Source organism: Balaenoptera musculus, chromosome 14, assembly GCF_009873245.2.
Source record: "Balaenoptera musculus isolate JJ_BM4_2016_0621 chromosome 14, mBalMus1.pri.v3, whole genome shotgun sequence".
Lineage (NCBI taxonomy): Eukaryota > Metazoa > Chordata > Mammalia > Artiodactyla > Balaenopteridae > Balaenoptera > Balaenoptera musculus.
The window spans coordinates 10,231,664-10,245,583 of NC_045798.1; the positions used below are offsets into that span (position 1 = coordinate 10,231,664).

Here is a 13,920-nt window from a genome sequence, read left to right on the forward strand (position 1 = left end):
AATACACGTGTTCTGTCCACGTAACACTCCGTATTCTGTATTTACAAAGTGACATACCAGTGTTTGGAGATTTTTATCTAATAGTCTTAAAAGAGATTTCGAATAGGTGCTTCAATATTATAGATAACAAAAGGTCTGAGGAATTTCATGTGTACGCATAGCCTCATACATACGCACTCTTTTGCACACACACACACAAGCACACACACACATAATATAAAGTAGAAATCTAACCTCTGAATTTTGTGTAACTTTGTAATTTCATGATTATAAAAGTGATTATTTGGGGTCATTGTGGAAGATATAGAAACCACAGAAAAGTAAGGAAAAAAATGACTGGTAAGCTGTCATCACTGTTACCTTGGTGAATTTGTATATACATATAAATATTTATTTATAAATTTAGGTTCTTACTATATAAACAGCTTTACATATTTTTTTAAACATCACATAACTAGGGGCTTTTCCTGAGTTAGTGAATCTTTTTTGAACATGTAGTTCTAGAAACATCAATTACACAGAAGCACCTATTTTAATGATTCCGCTTGTGTTGAAAATTTGAGCTTCTTCTGTTTTTTTGTTTTTGCCATCATAAATAACACTGTGATGAACATAAATCTTTATGGACATCCGTGATTATTTTCTTACCAGAATTTCATAGAAATAAAATGATCAGATTTAAGGCTAGAGCTTGTTACTCAGGAACCCTCCTGGTGTTGGCTTACTATTTTTTTTTAACCATTTTTTAACCATAAGGAAAGTAAATATATTATTTGACCATGAGGAAAGTAAATATATTATTTAGAGATAAATGAGCCCTTTTGTGTTTAGCTTGAAGGATATTTTTTTTACCTGACTGTTCTTAAAGTATTCTATAGCAAAGTCCTACCCATCCTTTAAGACTCTAGACATTCTGACCCCATCTTCTCTTGACGACTGGTTTTTCAGGATGAATTTCTCTTCTCCATACCTCTTATCAAAATCGTCACCTGACAAAGCAGTCACTATTTGTATACGTGTCTAGTTATGGCGCCACCCTCTGCCTTTGTGACTTGATGTAAGATCCTTGAGAGAGCTTGTCTGTCCTTTCATCCAAAGCTCCTGATATTATCCTGTGCGAATAGTAAGCATTCAGAATGTGATTATTTAATTCAGCCAAAGCATGTCAGATAAATAAATTCTTGAGAAGTCATCCTCCTAGAACTTGTCACTGCTCTACATATGACCCATCCCTTAGAAATAATATTCTCTCCTCATAGAATAACACACGTAAGGCTTATCTATGACATGGACATTTGTGATATACTTTTAAAAAACCAGTATTTATGTTCCGACCTTTAGAACTTGATTATTCTTTACCTGAGAAGGTTTGTGGATATTTGCAAAAGTTGTTAGCGTCTAACATTACTAAATGTGGTATCACGGCCAGTTTTTTCCAAATGTCCAGCTCAATGACCTGGAGAAGAAACACGCCATGCTTGAAATGAACGCCCGAAGTTTACAACAGAAGCTGGAGACGGAACGAGAGCTCAAACAAAGGCTTCTGGAAGAGGTGAGTGTAAAACGCCGGGTAAATAGAGCCGGGTGGACTCTCAAGTGAATATCTGTTGTCTTCAGGTGGGCAGATCCAAATTAAGGCGTTCAGATTTCAAAGTGGAAATTTTCAAGGAAGAGTAAGGTGGTCACCAGATACTTCCTTTTTTTAAAATTTTATTTCATTATATCATTCATTCATTCATTCATTCATTCATTTATTGCCACATTGGGTCTTTGTTGCTGCGTGTGGGCTTTCTCTAGTTGCGGCAAGCAGGGACTTCGTTGTGGTGCACGGGCTTCTCGTTGCAGTGGCTTCTTTTGTTGCAGAGCACGGGCTCTAGGTGCACTGGCTTCAGTAGTTATGGCTCGCGGGCTCTAGAGCGCAGGCTCAGTAGTTGTGGCACACAGGCTTAGTTGCTCCACGGCATGTGGGATCTTCCCGGACCAGGGCTCGAACCCGTGTTCCCTGCCTTGGCAGGCGGATTCTTAACCACTGCGCCACCAGGGAAGTCCCAGATACTTTCTTAAAGGTGTTTAACACGTTAAAAGAATGTGTCACGAAGGCCGGGGTCCTCTTTGTCATTGTGTCCTCCCAAATGGTGCTTAATGGCGTGTCGAGCACACAGCGAGTCTGTGCCAAGTGGAAGTTTATTAAATATGCAGGCACATGGATATTGAGTTAAATTCTTCTTTACAGTTTATGTCCAAAGTATATGAAATTTGCAGGCTGATAGGACAACCATGTAATTAGCTTTGTGCATGGGGCAGAGACCTGATCAGATTACACTGAGTGCCAAATCTCATGAAGGCTTTTGAACATCCAGTTAATTCGGTTTAAAAGAAATGACGCCCTGCTTTTGAGACACAAAACGAAAAGCTCAAATTGGTCTCCTAAACCAATCCATTCCTTATGTTATTTCCTGTACCTTGTACCTTTTAACAGAATTCTGAAAGTCTCTGTTTAAACTGATGACAACTTCCCACTCCCAACCAAAGCCCTGGTTTGGTTGAATCACTGATAATTCGGCTTTGTTCATTAGAATTGACCTATCAGGACAAATGCACTTTATAAAGATATTTCACGAGAATTTGGACTCCAAGAGTGTTCTGTTTAAGCCATAGTGAGCCTGACGGTTGAATTAGCCAGATTATCTATTCTGGTGAATTGAGGTTTTATTGTGTGCTACCTGTAGCCCCTGAGGGGCTCTGCTGGTAGAAATATTATGACTATGCTATTAAGTTCGAAAAGTGTGGTGAAAATTTTGCAGGTGAATATAAAATGTTTTATAGAATGAGTCTTTAAAAAATATGGGTGGAAGTTTTGGAAAGTTCTGGAGATGGATGGTGGTGAGGTACAACCATGTGAATGTACTTAATGCCACGGAACTGTGCAATTAAAAATGATTAAAGTGGTAAATTTTATGTATATTTTACAACAAAAAGTTTTAAAATAAAATCAATTACACACACACAAACATACACACACGTGGGTGGGAAATTCATCAAAGGTGACACTAAGAACATTATAATAGAAATTGACAAATCACCCCGGTGGTCAGATAGAGAATGATGGTCAGATAGATTCATTCTTTTATCTGGAATGAATAGGCAACACCCCCACTTGAGGCACCTGTTGGAAACAGGAAGAACAGAAATAATCAGTGATCTCGCCTGTCCTCTTTTCCTTCCAAGGGAGGAGCGTTGGCCCCAACAGCTCAGTGCTTTGGTCCAAGGTTACATGGTGAGTCAGTGGCAGGACTAGGAAGAGAAGGCTGGAATCCTGATTCAGTCCCCTTGTTCTCACTTCTAAAACTACCTGGGAACGTTTCCAGTTCTCCATTCTGCCCCTCACAGGGGGCTTTTTGAGCAGATGTCTGGCTGCCATTGAATAGGAGGCAGATCTCACTGACGGCCGAAACCATTAGGAAACTAAGAGCAATCTTTATTGTCCGGAACGCAGCTGGCATCCTGGCTTGTGGTGGGCCCTCTGTAAGCAGGAGACCGGGGGCTCAGCCTGGCTGTCCTCTCCATCAGGTGCAGATTCTCGTCAATGGGGTCAGAATCAGTGTCTCAGAGTTGGAAAGAATTTTTGTGTCATTTAGTGCAAATTCCCAGCCCTTGCACCGCACTAACGGATCTTTCTCCCAGACCTTTTCTCTCGGGCCAGAAATGGGCTCAGAAGCTTTTCTCACACTGCCCTTTACAGGCACGGTTAGTCTCTTGGAAGTGATGCTGGAGCTCAGAGCCCACTTGCTGATCCTGTCGAGTTAATCCCCCTCCAGGGTGGAGAGTCCCTTTCCCCAGCCCTCCTCACAGGTGGGCCTTGGTGAACCTTGGCCTCAATATCAAAACTTAGAGTGACTTTACACATCCCAGCTCATTTTTCTGGCAACTGTAACTCTTGGAAAGTCCTTTCTTATTGTAAACTAAAGCCTATAACTTCCAACCATTGGTTCTATTACATCGAAACATTTGAAAACAGGGTGTAGTCTCATATTTCCAACCAAAGTAGGAGGTTAATATTGATTAATGATCAAATCACTTGACTAGTAATCAAAATAATTAATGTTTAATTAGCACGTACTATGTGCCAGGTGCTTTTCTGAGTACTTTCCATGAATTAACTCCTATAGTCCTTGTGACGTTTCTGTGAGAGAGCTACTACTTTTTATTTTATCATCTCCGTGACAGCTGATTCGATATCTCTGTAGCTTTCCCACTCCATATTGCCTTCTCTTTTCTAAATGGAACACTTTAAGTCCCTCCATGTTTGGGATGTTCTTTTCTGACAGATTTATCTTTCCGAAGAGAGTTTCTAGAAGCCCCTGTGGTTTGAACAGCACAGAATAGTGGGCTATCTCCACTTCCATTCTGGGTTCTGAATACCTCTGCCAATGACCCGGGCTCTTTGTGTGGCTTTAGCACTCTGCTGACACCCATTGATCTGTTAAATCACCACCAGCCCTTCTACAAGTTTTTTTTTTTTTTTTTTAAACATCTTTCTTTATTCAGTTGATGTTTTTAAAAAAATACCATCCTATTAAACCTTCTCTTGTTGGTTTGATCCATCTTCCCAGCCACCAGAGTTGTTTCACACTCTCGTTCTGTCATCTAGTTCCTTTGTGCTTCCTCCCAGGTTCCTGTCACCCTCATAAAATTGGGGAACAGATCTAAGCACGTGGCTAGAGCCCTCTTTCCACACTAACACTGACTGGGAACGGCTTCCATTTACCTCTCTCTGGGAAGCAGGTTAATGGTTTTGTAAAACATGTCATTGAGCACAAATGTCACGCTTGTTTTCTATTGTAGTAAATAAGTAGCCTATTTCCTGGAAAGCTAATGGACAGTTGATGTGTTGATTCTAGAGAAATATTTTGGGCCTGGCTGTCACCAAACAGATTCTTGTCCCTAGCACTTGTTTCTCTGCTTCCTGCCTAGTAATTAGTGTTGTCCTAAAATAGTGGAGAGAAACTAAAGCGGATAATTTGCAAGAAGTAATAATTTGTGCTACAGGGGACAGATAGCTCCCTGGAGGAGGTTATCTTAGCTGTTTTCTCTCTTTCTTTCCCTGTATTTTAGGGGGTTCTGTGGTTTGATTCAGAAATTCCAGGTCATGCACACAGGGCAGGTGATCATAAGTTAGTGTCTTGCTTTACGGAGGACTGATGGGGAGAGGCTGGCGGAGTAGGTTCGGGCAGGAAAGGAAGATGGAAAAGTGAGAGGGGCGCACCTGAACGGGATGGAGGGAAGAAAGACGGATGAAGGAGGCAACGCTAAGATTCATGGAGCATGTGCTGTACGCTGGGGACTGTGCTCGGCGTGTCACCCAGTGAAGGGAGTTATTACCTCCACTTACAGACGAAGAGACTGAGGGTCTGAGAGGCAGTGAGCTGCCCCTGGTCACAGGATTAATAAGAGTTAAAGTCAGGATTTGAACCAGGGTCTGGAACGTTCTAAAGCCCAGGTTCTTTTCCATGACACCATGATGCCTCAGGGAATCAGCTGCCTCTCAAGAGGAAGGGCAGGTGAGGAGTAGAAATGGAAAGACAAACATCGGTGGAGGGAAGAGAAATAAGGTAGCGAGGTTTCAGCAGATTCCGAGGTCATCAGTAGCCTTTGGCCGGCTGGGGCGTGGGGCACCGAGGTTTGCCCTCGCCTGCTGGGAAACTCCCTGGTGATGGTTATAGCTCTTTACCAGCCCTCTGTCCTTAAGGCCGCAGAGGGTCTAGGCCACCAGGGAAGGGAGTATTTGGGCCACTGGTGGTGTGGTTAGATTGGATCCGAGGGGTTGGGTGAAATCAAGCAGCGCCTTGTCAGGATAGCTGCTCTTTCCTGCTTTTTAGAAACAGAAGCATTTTAGGAAAGAGAGTCATAAACCCAGTATCTTTATAGCCTGCTCTATTTTCTGGTTGACTTCCATTGTAAAAAAAATTGGAGAGAGATTTCTAGCACAAAGCGATTTCCAATATCCTAAATAGAATTTTGTTTTCCTTGGGTTTTACCAACACTTGTACTGAACCTGGGATCTTCCTTCCTCCCCACATGGTAGAAATATCTTCTGCGACTGTGGCTCTTGGTGTGCTTGTTGGTCCCACACCCTGACGAGGCGCTGTTTGAGTTAGAGGTGCTATGACCCTTTGTTTTTTTTAAATAAATTTATTTATTTGTTTTTATTTTTGGCTGCGTTGGGTCTTCGTTGCTGTGCGCGGGCTTTCTCTAGCTGCAGCGAGCGAGGGCTACTCTTCGTTGCGGTGCGTGGGCTACTCATTGTCATGGCTTCTCTTGTTGCGGAGCATGGGCTCTAGGCACGCGGGCTCAGTAGTTGTGGCACGTGGGCTCAGTAGTTGTGGCTTGCAGGCTCTAGAGCACAGGCTCAGTAGTTGTGGCACACAGGCTTTGTTGCTCCGCGGCATGTGGGATCTTCCCAGACCAGGGTTTGAACCCATGTCCCCTGCATTGGCAGGCGGATTCTTATCCACCGCGCCACCAGGGAAGCCCTGACTCCCCTTTGTATATTCCACACGGAGAATCACAAAGTGAGTTCTCTTAACAGCAATTGAGATCTTAAAAACAAAAAATAAGGACAAATCAGAACGTGGCTGTCATGGCATTAAGTCGCACTGCCTTAGATGTCAACTCAGATGGCCCGTACTCTGAAGTACCAAAATATCCTTAACTGCAACTCTGATTGGGAAGGCAGACCCACCAGTCTGGACTTCTTGTTGTGGTGGGCACCTTGTGAGTGGCTGGCCATCAGAGATTTCTGTGCAAGTTCTTTTTAACTGCACATGCATCATTTTGGAATAGCAGACAATTGGTCATTCCGGAATGAGCTGAACTTTTGGTGCCATGTCTGAAATTAGTTTGTAATAGGGACAGTGAGGGAGCACATTGCTTTGTGTGTGGTATGAAGCCTGTCCTGCCTCTCTCCCCACCAGCAAGCCAAGTTACAGCAGCAGATGGACATGCAAAAGAGTCATATTTTCCGTCTGACTCAAGGGCTACAAGAAGCTCTGGATCGGGCTGATCTGCTGAAGACAGAAAGGAGTGATCTGGAATATCAGCTAGAGAACATTCAGGTGAGCACTGGCAAAGGGAACTTAAACTGTCTGCAGAGGCAAAGCGTGATGGCTAAAAGCCGTCTGTCTGGTCAGATGGGCAGTATCTTCATGTTGTGTGCTTTTCCCAGTATTTTATTATGAAAATTTTCTAATGTTCAGAGAAGCTGGGAAATTTCTATCATGACCACCCTCTAGATTCTCCTACTTGCCATTTGCTATTTTTTGCTTTTTCACGTATCTGTCCGTACTTCAGTCCGTCTTTTTTGGGGGGATGGTGGGTAGTAAGATCAGAACTAAGTAAATAAAGATTGGCCCAGTGCAGCTTGGGTTGAATTTTTCGTATGTTAGTATTGTAACAACTTTATTTTTTATTTTCTTAAAGTACCAAGTTTAAAAGTATACTTCTTTCGGTGTCTGAGGTGCTTTTCGTTTTCACAAATTTTAGGTTCTCTATTCTCATGAAAAGGTGAAAATGGAAGGCACTATTTCTCAACAAACCAAACTCATCGATTTTCTGCAAGCCAAAATGGACCAACCTGCTAAAAAGAAAAAGGTGGGTCAGAGGGTTTGAAAAGCGGGGAGTTGACAGTTTTGCTCAATCATGGTGATTCTGTAAAGACCACTGGGATAGATAATCCTAGGAACATCAGAGAAAACAAAATGCATGTTGTCTTGTTTTGTTTGGGGTTGAAAAAGAGGCTTTGGGATCATCAGAATAGCTCTTCAAGAGAAGCTATCACTCTCGAGTCTGTAATACACTATTCTGTGTTCATGGCCTCTAAAGTTGTCATGCCTTCCTCTGTGAAGGCAGTGATAGTTTTTTCCCAGGCAGCTGGGGTGGGGAAGGTAGCAGAGAGGAAGGTTTATACTCAGGTCAGCGTCCTGGACTCCAGAGGGGTTCCCTGCTCACATGTACAGGACTCTGGAGAGATTACAGGTCACTTGTATGGGATTCTAGACAGAGAGGGGTTCTTAGGTCATGGGGATAGGATTCCAGAGGTTTTAATAGGTCATCGGTATGGGGCCGTAGAAGGATTCTCAGGTCACGTGTATGGGACTCCGGAAAAACTAGCCATCATCTGCTCAGTCCTTCTGATTGGCTCAAGAAGAGACTGGGACCCGGAGAGCTGACGTGACCTGCCCAAAGCGTCTGACTGGATAGCTGTCCCTTCCACGGGGTGCGGCTCCATCTCTTTAAAATTGTAACATATAAATTGAAAACAATGACCAAAAGAAACACATGGACGGGGTGATACATAGGCACACATGGGAAGGTTTTCAGTAAGCCCAAAGCATGCTTCCCTGAACGCCTGAAGGTTTGGTCCTGTGTTCTCAGTTCAAGAAGGTCTCTAAGGAGCTTGAAGCTTCTTCCCAAGGCACCCAGATGCCAGAGTAGCACCGGCGGTGGTACAGGGAAGGCCTCCGATGACAGGATACTGGGGAGCGGGCTGAAGGAGGCGGTCGGCCTCTTGGTCCCATTGTTCTCTTTACGGGAAGGGACCAGAGCAGCAGCGGTGGTTGTGGAGGAGGCTTTCCTTGTGTGCTGTGTGACCGTGCCTGTTTGTGCTGATGATACTGAATCTATTTTATTTTATCAGTGGACTGTTATCTGTCACTTGATGTAGTCAGGGTGCTTCCGTGTATTTTTTTGTTAGTTTTCACTCCCATTACCCTACGTTATACTTTTCTTTCCCATGTACAATACATGTTCCATTTGCATGCTTTTTGCATAAGCCCCTTGTGGTGACATTGTTTTAGTAGTCCTTTTTTTTTTTGCTTCCTTTAAAAAAAAAAATACTCATCTCTGTGTCTTGTAACTAAGCATCATGAGACAAATTCAAGGCAAGAGTGATTTCTGAACCATCTCTCCTGATTCCATCCTCCACTTCCATTTTTTGAGGGTAAAGGCTCAGGAAATGGCTCTCCTTCTTGGGAATGCTAAAGGAAGAGGTGGTGGCAATTCAAGCATCTCTGACCCTCTCGGTGAAAACTTCCACGCCCCTAATTTTTTTCCAGCTGGCTGGGAGGGGCTGTGGCTCGGTCCCCCCCTCCCCCTTCACATGCCATTTTTACTAAACCCGCTTGCAGTGAGTATGCGCCCGGCTCCCATGGTCTGCTCCTCCCGAGGCAGAGTTCCTTTCACTAGTTCCCAGTGCCAATTTCCAGGAGTTAGGAGATATCTCTGTTTCCATTGCTAGGGTTTATTTAGTCGACGGAAAGAGGACCCTGCTTTGCCCACACAGGTTCCTCTGCAGTACAATGAGCTGAAGGTGGCTCTGGAGAAGGAGAAAGCTCGCTGCGCGGAGCTCGAGGAAGCCCTGCAGAAGACCCGCATCGAGCTCCGCTCCGCCCGGGAGGAAGGTACGGGCGCCTCGACGCCAAGTGCAGTGGACGAGGCAGAGGACCGATCTCAAGGAGATTGGCCGAGACTAGTTCAGCCTCGTGGTGACAGCCCAGACATCCCACGTCTGAACGATTCACGGCATCCTCGGCATTGCCGGTTGGGCACCCTGTGTGTCCTTTTGGTCTCGGGCCTTTGATAGCCAGCCCCTGGGGCGGTCCACTTGGTTGGGGCCTCTCGGGGACCCTGCTAACCGAAAGGCATTGGACCCGTCTCTCCCCAGCTGCCCACCGGAAAGCCGCAGACCACCCGCACCCGTCCACGCCGGCCACCGCCAGGCAGCAGATCGCCATGTCCGCCATCGTGCGGTCGCCCGAGCACCAGCCCAGCGCCCTGAGCCTGCTCGCCCCGCCGTCCAGCCGCAGGAAGGAGTCTTCGACTCCAGAGGGTATGTCCTCAAAAGGGGCCACTGGACATTTTTTAAAATGGACTGAGAAATGCAGACCTAAGGTGAAAGTGACAAGTAATAACACTAAAGGATAAAGAGTAAGAAGTAAGCCTTCTCCCCACCCCGGTTCCCTTACCCAGAGTCAGCCATTGTGCTCTTCCAGCCATCGTTCATGCACGTAACTGCATGTCTGTATTATGCAGGTGTCTTATATAATCATCTTTAAGAGGCAGGAGAAAATAACATATTTTTCTCAGTCCTTTTGTCTTTCGTAAATATCATAGCCCACTATGCTCTACACCAGGGGTCTCCAACCCCCGGGCTGTGGACCGGTACCGGTCCGTGGCCTGTTAGGAACCGGGCCGCACAGCAGGAGGTGAGTGGTGGGCGAGCGAACAAAGCTTCATCCCCGCTCCCCGTCGCTCGCGTTACCACCCGAACCATTCCCCCCACTCCCCGCACCAGTCCGTGGAAAAATCGTCTTCCACGAAACCGGTCCCTGGTGCCAAAAAGGTCAGGGGCTGCTGCTATACTCTGCAGAACATCTTTCTTCTTTTAGTTAAAATGCTATCTTAGCCAGTTTCGTATTGACACACATGGATCGACCCCGTCCTTCTAGAGGGCTGCGTGGTCTTCCATGGTGGGAGGTATATGATTCACCTGTTAATCCAGACCCTTGTTGATGGGCATTTAGGTTATTTCCAATTCCTTGTTTCCATACGTACCCTGCAGTGAATACCCTGCAGCTCTGTGGGTGCTAGGATAAGTTCTTGGGCAATGAATCAGGTTAAAGGTTATGTGCATTTTGAAAGTTGGTAATTTGTGCCCATTTATCCCAGGGGTGTGAGGAGTTTTCTTTGTGGGCTCAAAAGTACTCTGTTCACCTAGAGATGGAAAGGACTTAAAAAAAAAAAAAAAGCCAAGGAAGGTGGTTTGGAAAGTCATACAGAGAGTGGAGTAGAGCTGTGGTTTAATATCAGGGTATCACCAGCTACGTGCTTTATCTTATTTTCTTATTTTTGGCTGCGCTGCGTGGCATGAGGGATCTTAGTTCCCCTACCAGGGATCGAACCCATGCCCCCTGCAGTGGAAGCGTGGAGTCTTAACCACTGGACTGCCAGGGAAGTCCCACTATCAACCCACTTTAGCTGCCAATCTCGATGGGATTTTGTTGTCGTTGTTTTCTTCAGCGATGATGTCATCTCGTTTCCTATGTTTACATAACACTTTGAATCAAAGAGCTTCACTCTTAAAGTCATCAAAGTGGACCTGGTAACACAGAGGAAAATCATTTCTGGCCCCCGTGTCCTTCGATGAGGCTGCATAGAGCAGCTCCCTGAGTAGTTTGGAATACTCGAAGCATCTCCTTCATGTGCGTGGCTTGTTCACAGTTTCAAAGTGCATTTATGTTATTTATTCCTCATGACTTTCTGATAAAGGAATAGGGATGGCATTATATGGAGAAATCAATTTGGATTCAGAAATACGGATCCTGAATTTTTCTGTTTAAAGCTGCCTTTAGCTAGTTAGGTCTATTAGGTCTATAGGTCTATACTATTGAGAAGGGGGCCTTCTAAATGGAAAAAAAATCAATCTTGTTAATTTTAACTGACTGGACTATAAATGTAAGAGTCAGTTGTTTGAGGCTTAAAAGTTGGGTTTTTTAAAAAAGGAGGTTATTCATGAAAGAACTGGGCATGAAGTGAGAATTCTTCAGTCAGTTTATGTATTTAATAACCAGAAATTCCGTAATTCAGAATAGTGATTTTTAAACTGGATTCTGAAAAGCTCTAGATCCATGATCTCATGTGGAAAACAAACCTTTTATGACTAAAATATTTATAAACTGATTTAGAAGCATATGTCTCTCTATGCTCACAAATATCTATGCCATTGTATTAACAATCTGCTGCCAGTGATGTGTTCTTAAATAAAACCTAATTCCTAATAACCAGATAATGGTGATTTTAATTTGGTTCATATAAATCTAGACACATCTGTTAGTGTTAAAGTAATTTTACAATCCATCACTAACGTGCTCTAATGTTTTTTTAACAGCTTTATTGAGATATAATTCACATACTATACAATTCATTTGTTTGAAATGTATAATTCATTGTTTTTTAGTAAGTTCACAAGGTTGTGCAACCATCACATTCTAATTTTTAAACATTTTTGGTCCACCCCCCCCCCCCAAAAAAAGCCCAAAAAACAAAACAACCCTATACTCATTGGCAGTTGCTTCCCATTTCCCCCTTCATGGAACCTCTGACAACCACCAGTCTGCTTTCTATCTCCATGGATTTGCTATCCTGGACATTTCCTATAAATGAGTCATACCACGTATGACCTTTTGTGTCTAGCTTCTTTCACAGAGCATAATGTTTTTGAGATTCATCCATCTTGTAGTATTTATCAGTACTTCATTTTTTTAACTGCTGAATAATATTCTATTGTGTGGTTATCACATCTTGTTTCTGTATTAATCCATCAGTGGACATTTAGGTTGTTTCCATTTTTTGGCTATCATAAATAATGCTGCTGTGAACATCTGTGCACAAATTTTGTGGCTACATAATGTTTTCAGTTCTCTTGGGTGTGCAGACCTAGGAGTGGAATTGGTGGGTCATCTGGTAATTCTGTGTTTAACTTTATGGGGAACAACCAAACTGGATTCCAAAATGGCTGCACGATTTGCTTTCCCCCCAGCAGCGTATGAGGACCTTCATTTCTCCACGTCTTTACCAACATGCATTTTCCATTATTTTTGAGTCTGGATAACCCAGCGAGCATGAACTAATATCTCACTGTGGTGTTTATTTGCATTTCCCTAATGATGAATGACGTTGAGCATCTTTTCCTGTGCTTCTCGGCCATTTATTTATCTTCTTTGGAGAGATATCTATTCAGATCTTTTGCCCATTTTTTAATTGGGTTGTCTTTTTCCTATTGCTTCAGAAGAGTTCTTCCTATATTCTATCTACAAGCTCCTTGTCAGAGGGATGATTTGCGAACATTTTTCCTGTTCTGTGGGGCGTCTTTTCACTTTCTTGATGGTATCATTTGCAGCACTTTAATGATTTTTTTGAAAACATTTTCCTCCAGAATTCAGTCGGCGTCTTAAGGAGCGCATGCACCACAATATTCCTCACCGGTTCAACGTAGGACTGAACATGCGAGCCACGCAGTGCGCCGTGTGTCTGGATACCGTGCACTTCGGGCGCCAGGCATCCAAGTGTCTTGGTAAGAGCAGCTGCTCTGCGTGGGGGGAGGGCGCCTGTGCATCTCCACCGAAGATTCTGTCCGATGGGGGTGGGGTTTTTTTTTTTCCTTTTTAAATTCCTCATCATGTAGTGCATTCATTTTCAAGCTTTTGGTCTCAGTGGGAGGACACTATTTTCCCCCTGTTCAAGAGGGAGTTTATACGTGTTGTCAGCTCATGTCTCCAACCCCCTGTGCAAAATGCCTTGGGCTTTGTGAACTTCCAGCCCCCTTTCTGTCAGGCTAGTCTCTCCCTGCCTTTAGGCTGTGTGCTGGCTCCAAGGGAAACGTGCAGATGTGTTTTACACACCTGTCTGTGGCGGCCCGGGAGAAGCCAGGAAAACTGGGTCGAGAGTGCTTGGCTGTCTCGTTTCCTCTTCTCCGTAGGGGCCTGGCTCCTGGGAAGGTTAGGGATGCCCTGGATGGCGGGGCCAGACGGACGGGCCAGGCGGAGGGGTGGCTGGCAGAGGCAGGGAATGGTCCAGCATCAGCCGAGTGTGTGTTCAGGTTGTTCACTGCTTTTCCCTAGAATGTCAGGTCATGTGTCATCCCAAGTGCTCCACGTGCTTGCCAGCTACCTGTGGCCTGCCAGCCGAATATGCCACGCACTTCACTGAGGCCTTCTGCCGTGACAAAATGAACTCGCCGGGTCTCCAGACCAAGGAGCCCAGCAGCGGCTTGCACCTGGAAGGGTGGATGAAGGTGCCCAGGTATTGCTGCAAGGCAGTTCGGGCTGGGGTGGGGTCTGGTGAAGGGCGGCAGGATGTGCCGGC

The 13,920-nt window shown here is 44.6% G+C and overlaps 1 protein-coding gene across 13 annotated transcripts in view; it reads left to right on the forward strand.

Annotated features, from left to right (window-relative positions):
* Nucleotides 1–13,920, forward strand: part of CIT (citron rho-interacting serine/threonine kinase) — a 165,300-nt gene that overhangs the window by 135,027 nt on the left and 16,353 nt on the right. For 7 of the 13 annotated variants that reach the window (XM_036874604.1, XM_036874598.1, XM_036874607.1 and 4 more), the window contains 7 exons: nucleotides 1,430–1,552; nucleotides 6,975–7,115; nucleotides 7,543–7,650; nucleotides 9,296–9,458; nucleotides 9,722–9,886; nucleotides 12,992–13,129; nucleotides 13,677–13,857. In XM_036874604.1, coding sequence (XP_036730499.1) covers nucleotides 1,430–1,552; nucleotides 6,975–7,115; nucleotides 7,543–7,650; nucleotides 9,296–9,458; nucleotides 9,722–9,886; nucleotides 12,992–13,129; nucleotides 13,677–13,857 — 1,019 coding nt within the window. The remainder of the gene's footprint in view (nucleotides 1–1,429; nucleotides 1,553–6,974; nucleotides 7,116–7,542; nucleotides 7,651–9,295; nucleotides 9,459–9,721; nucleotides 9,887–12,991; nucleotides 13,130–13,676; nucleotides 13,858–13,920) is intronic. The other 6 variants (XM_036874605.1, XM_036874599.1, XM_036874602.1 and 3 more) reach the window with 3 other exon arrangements.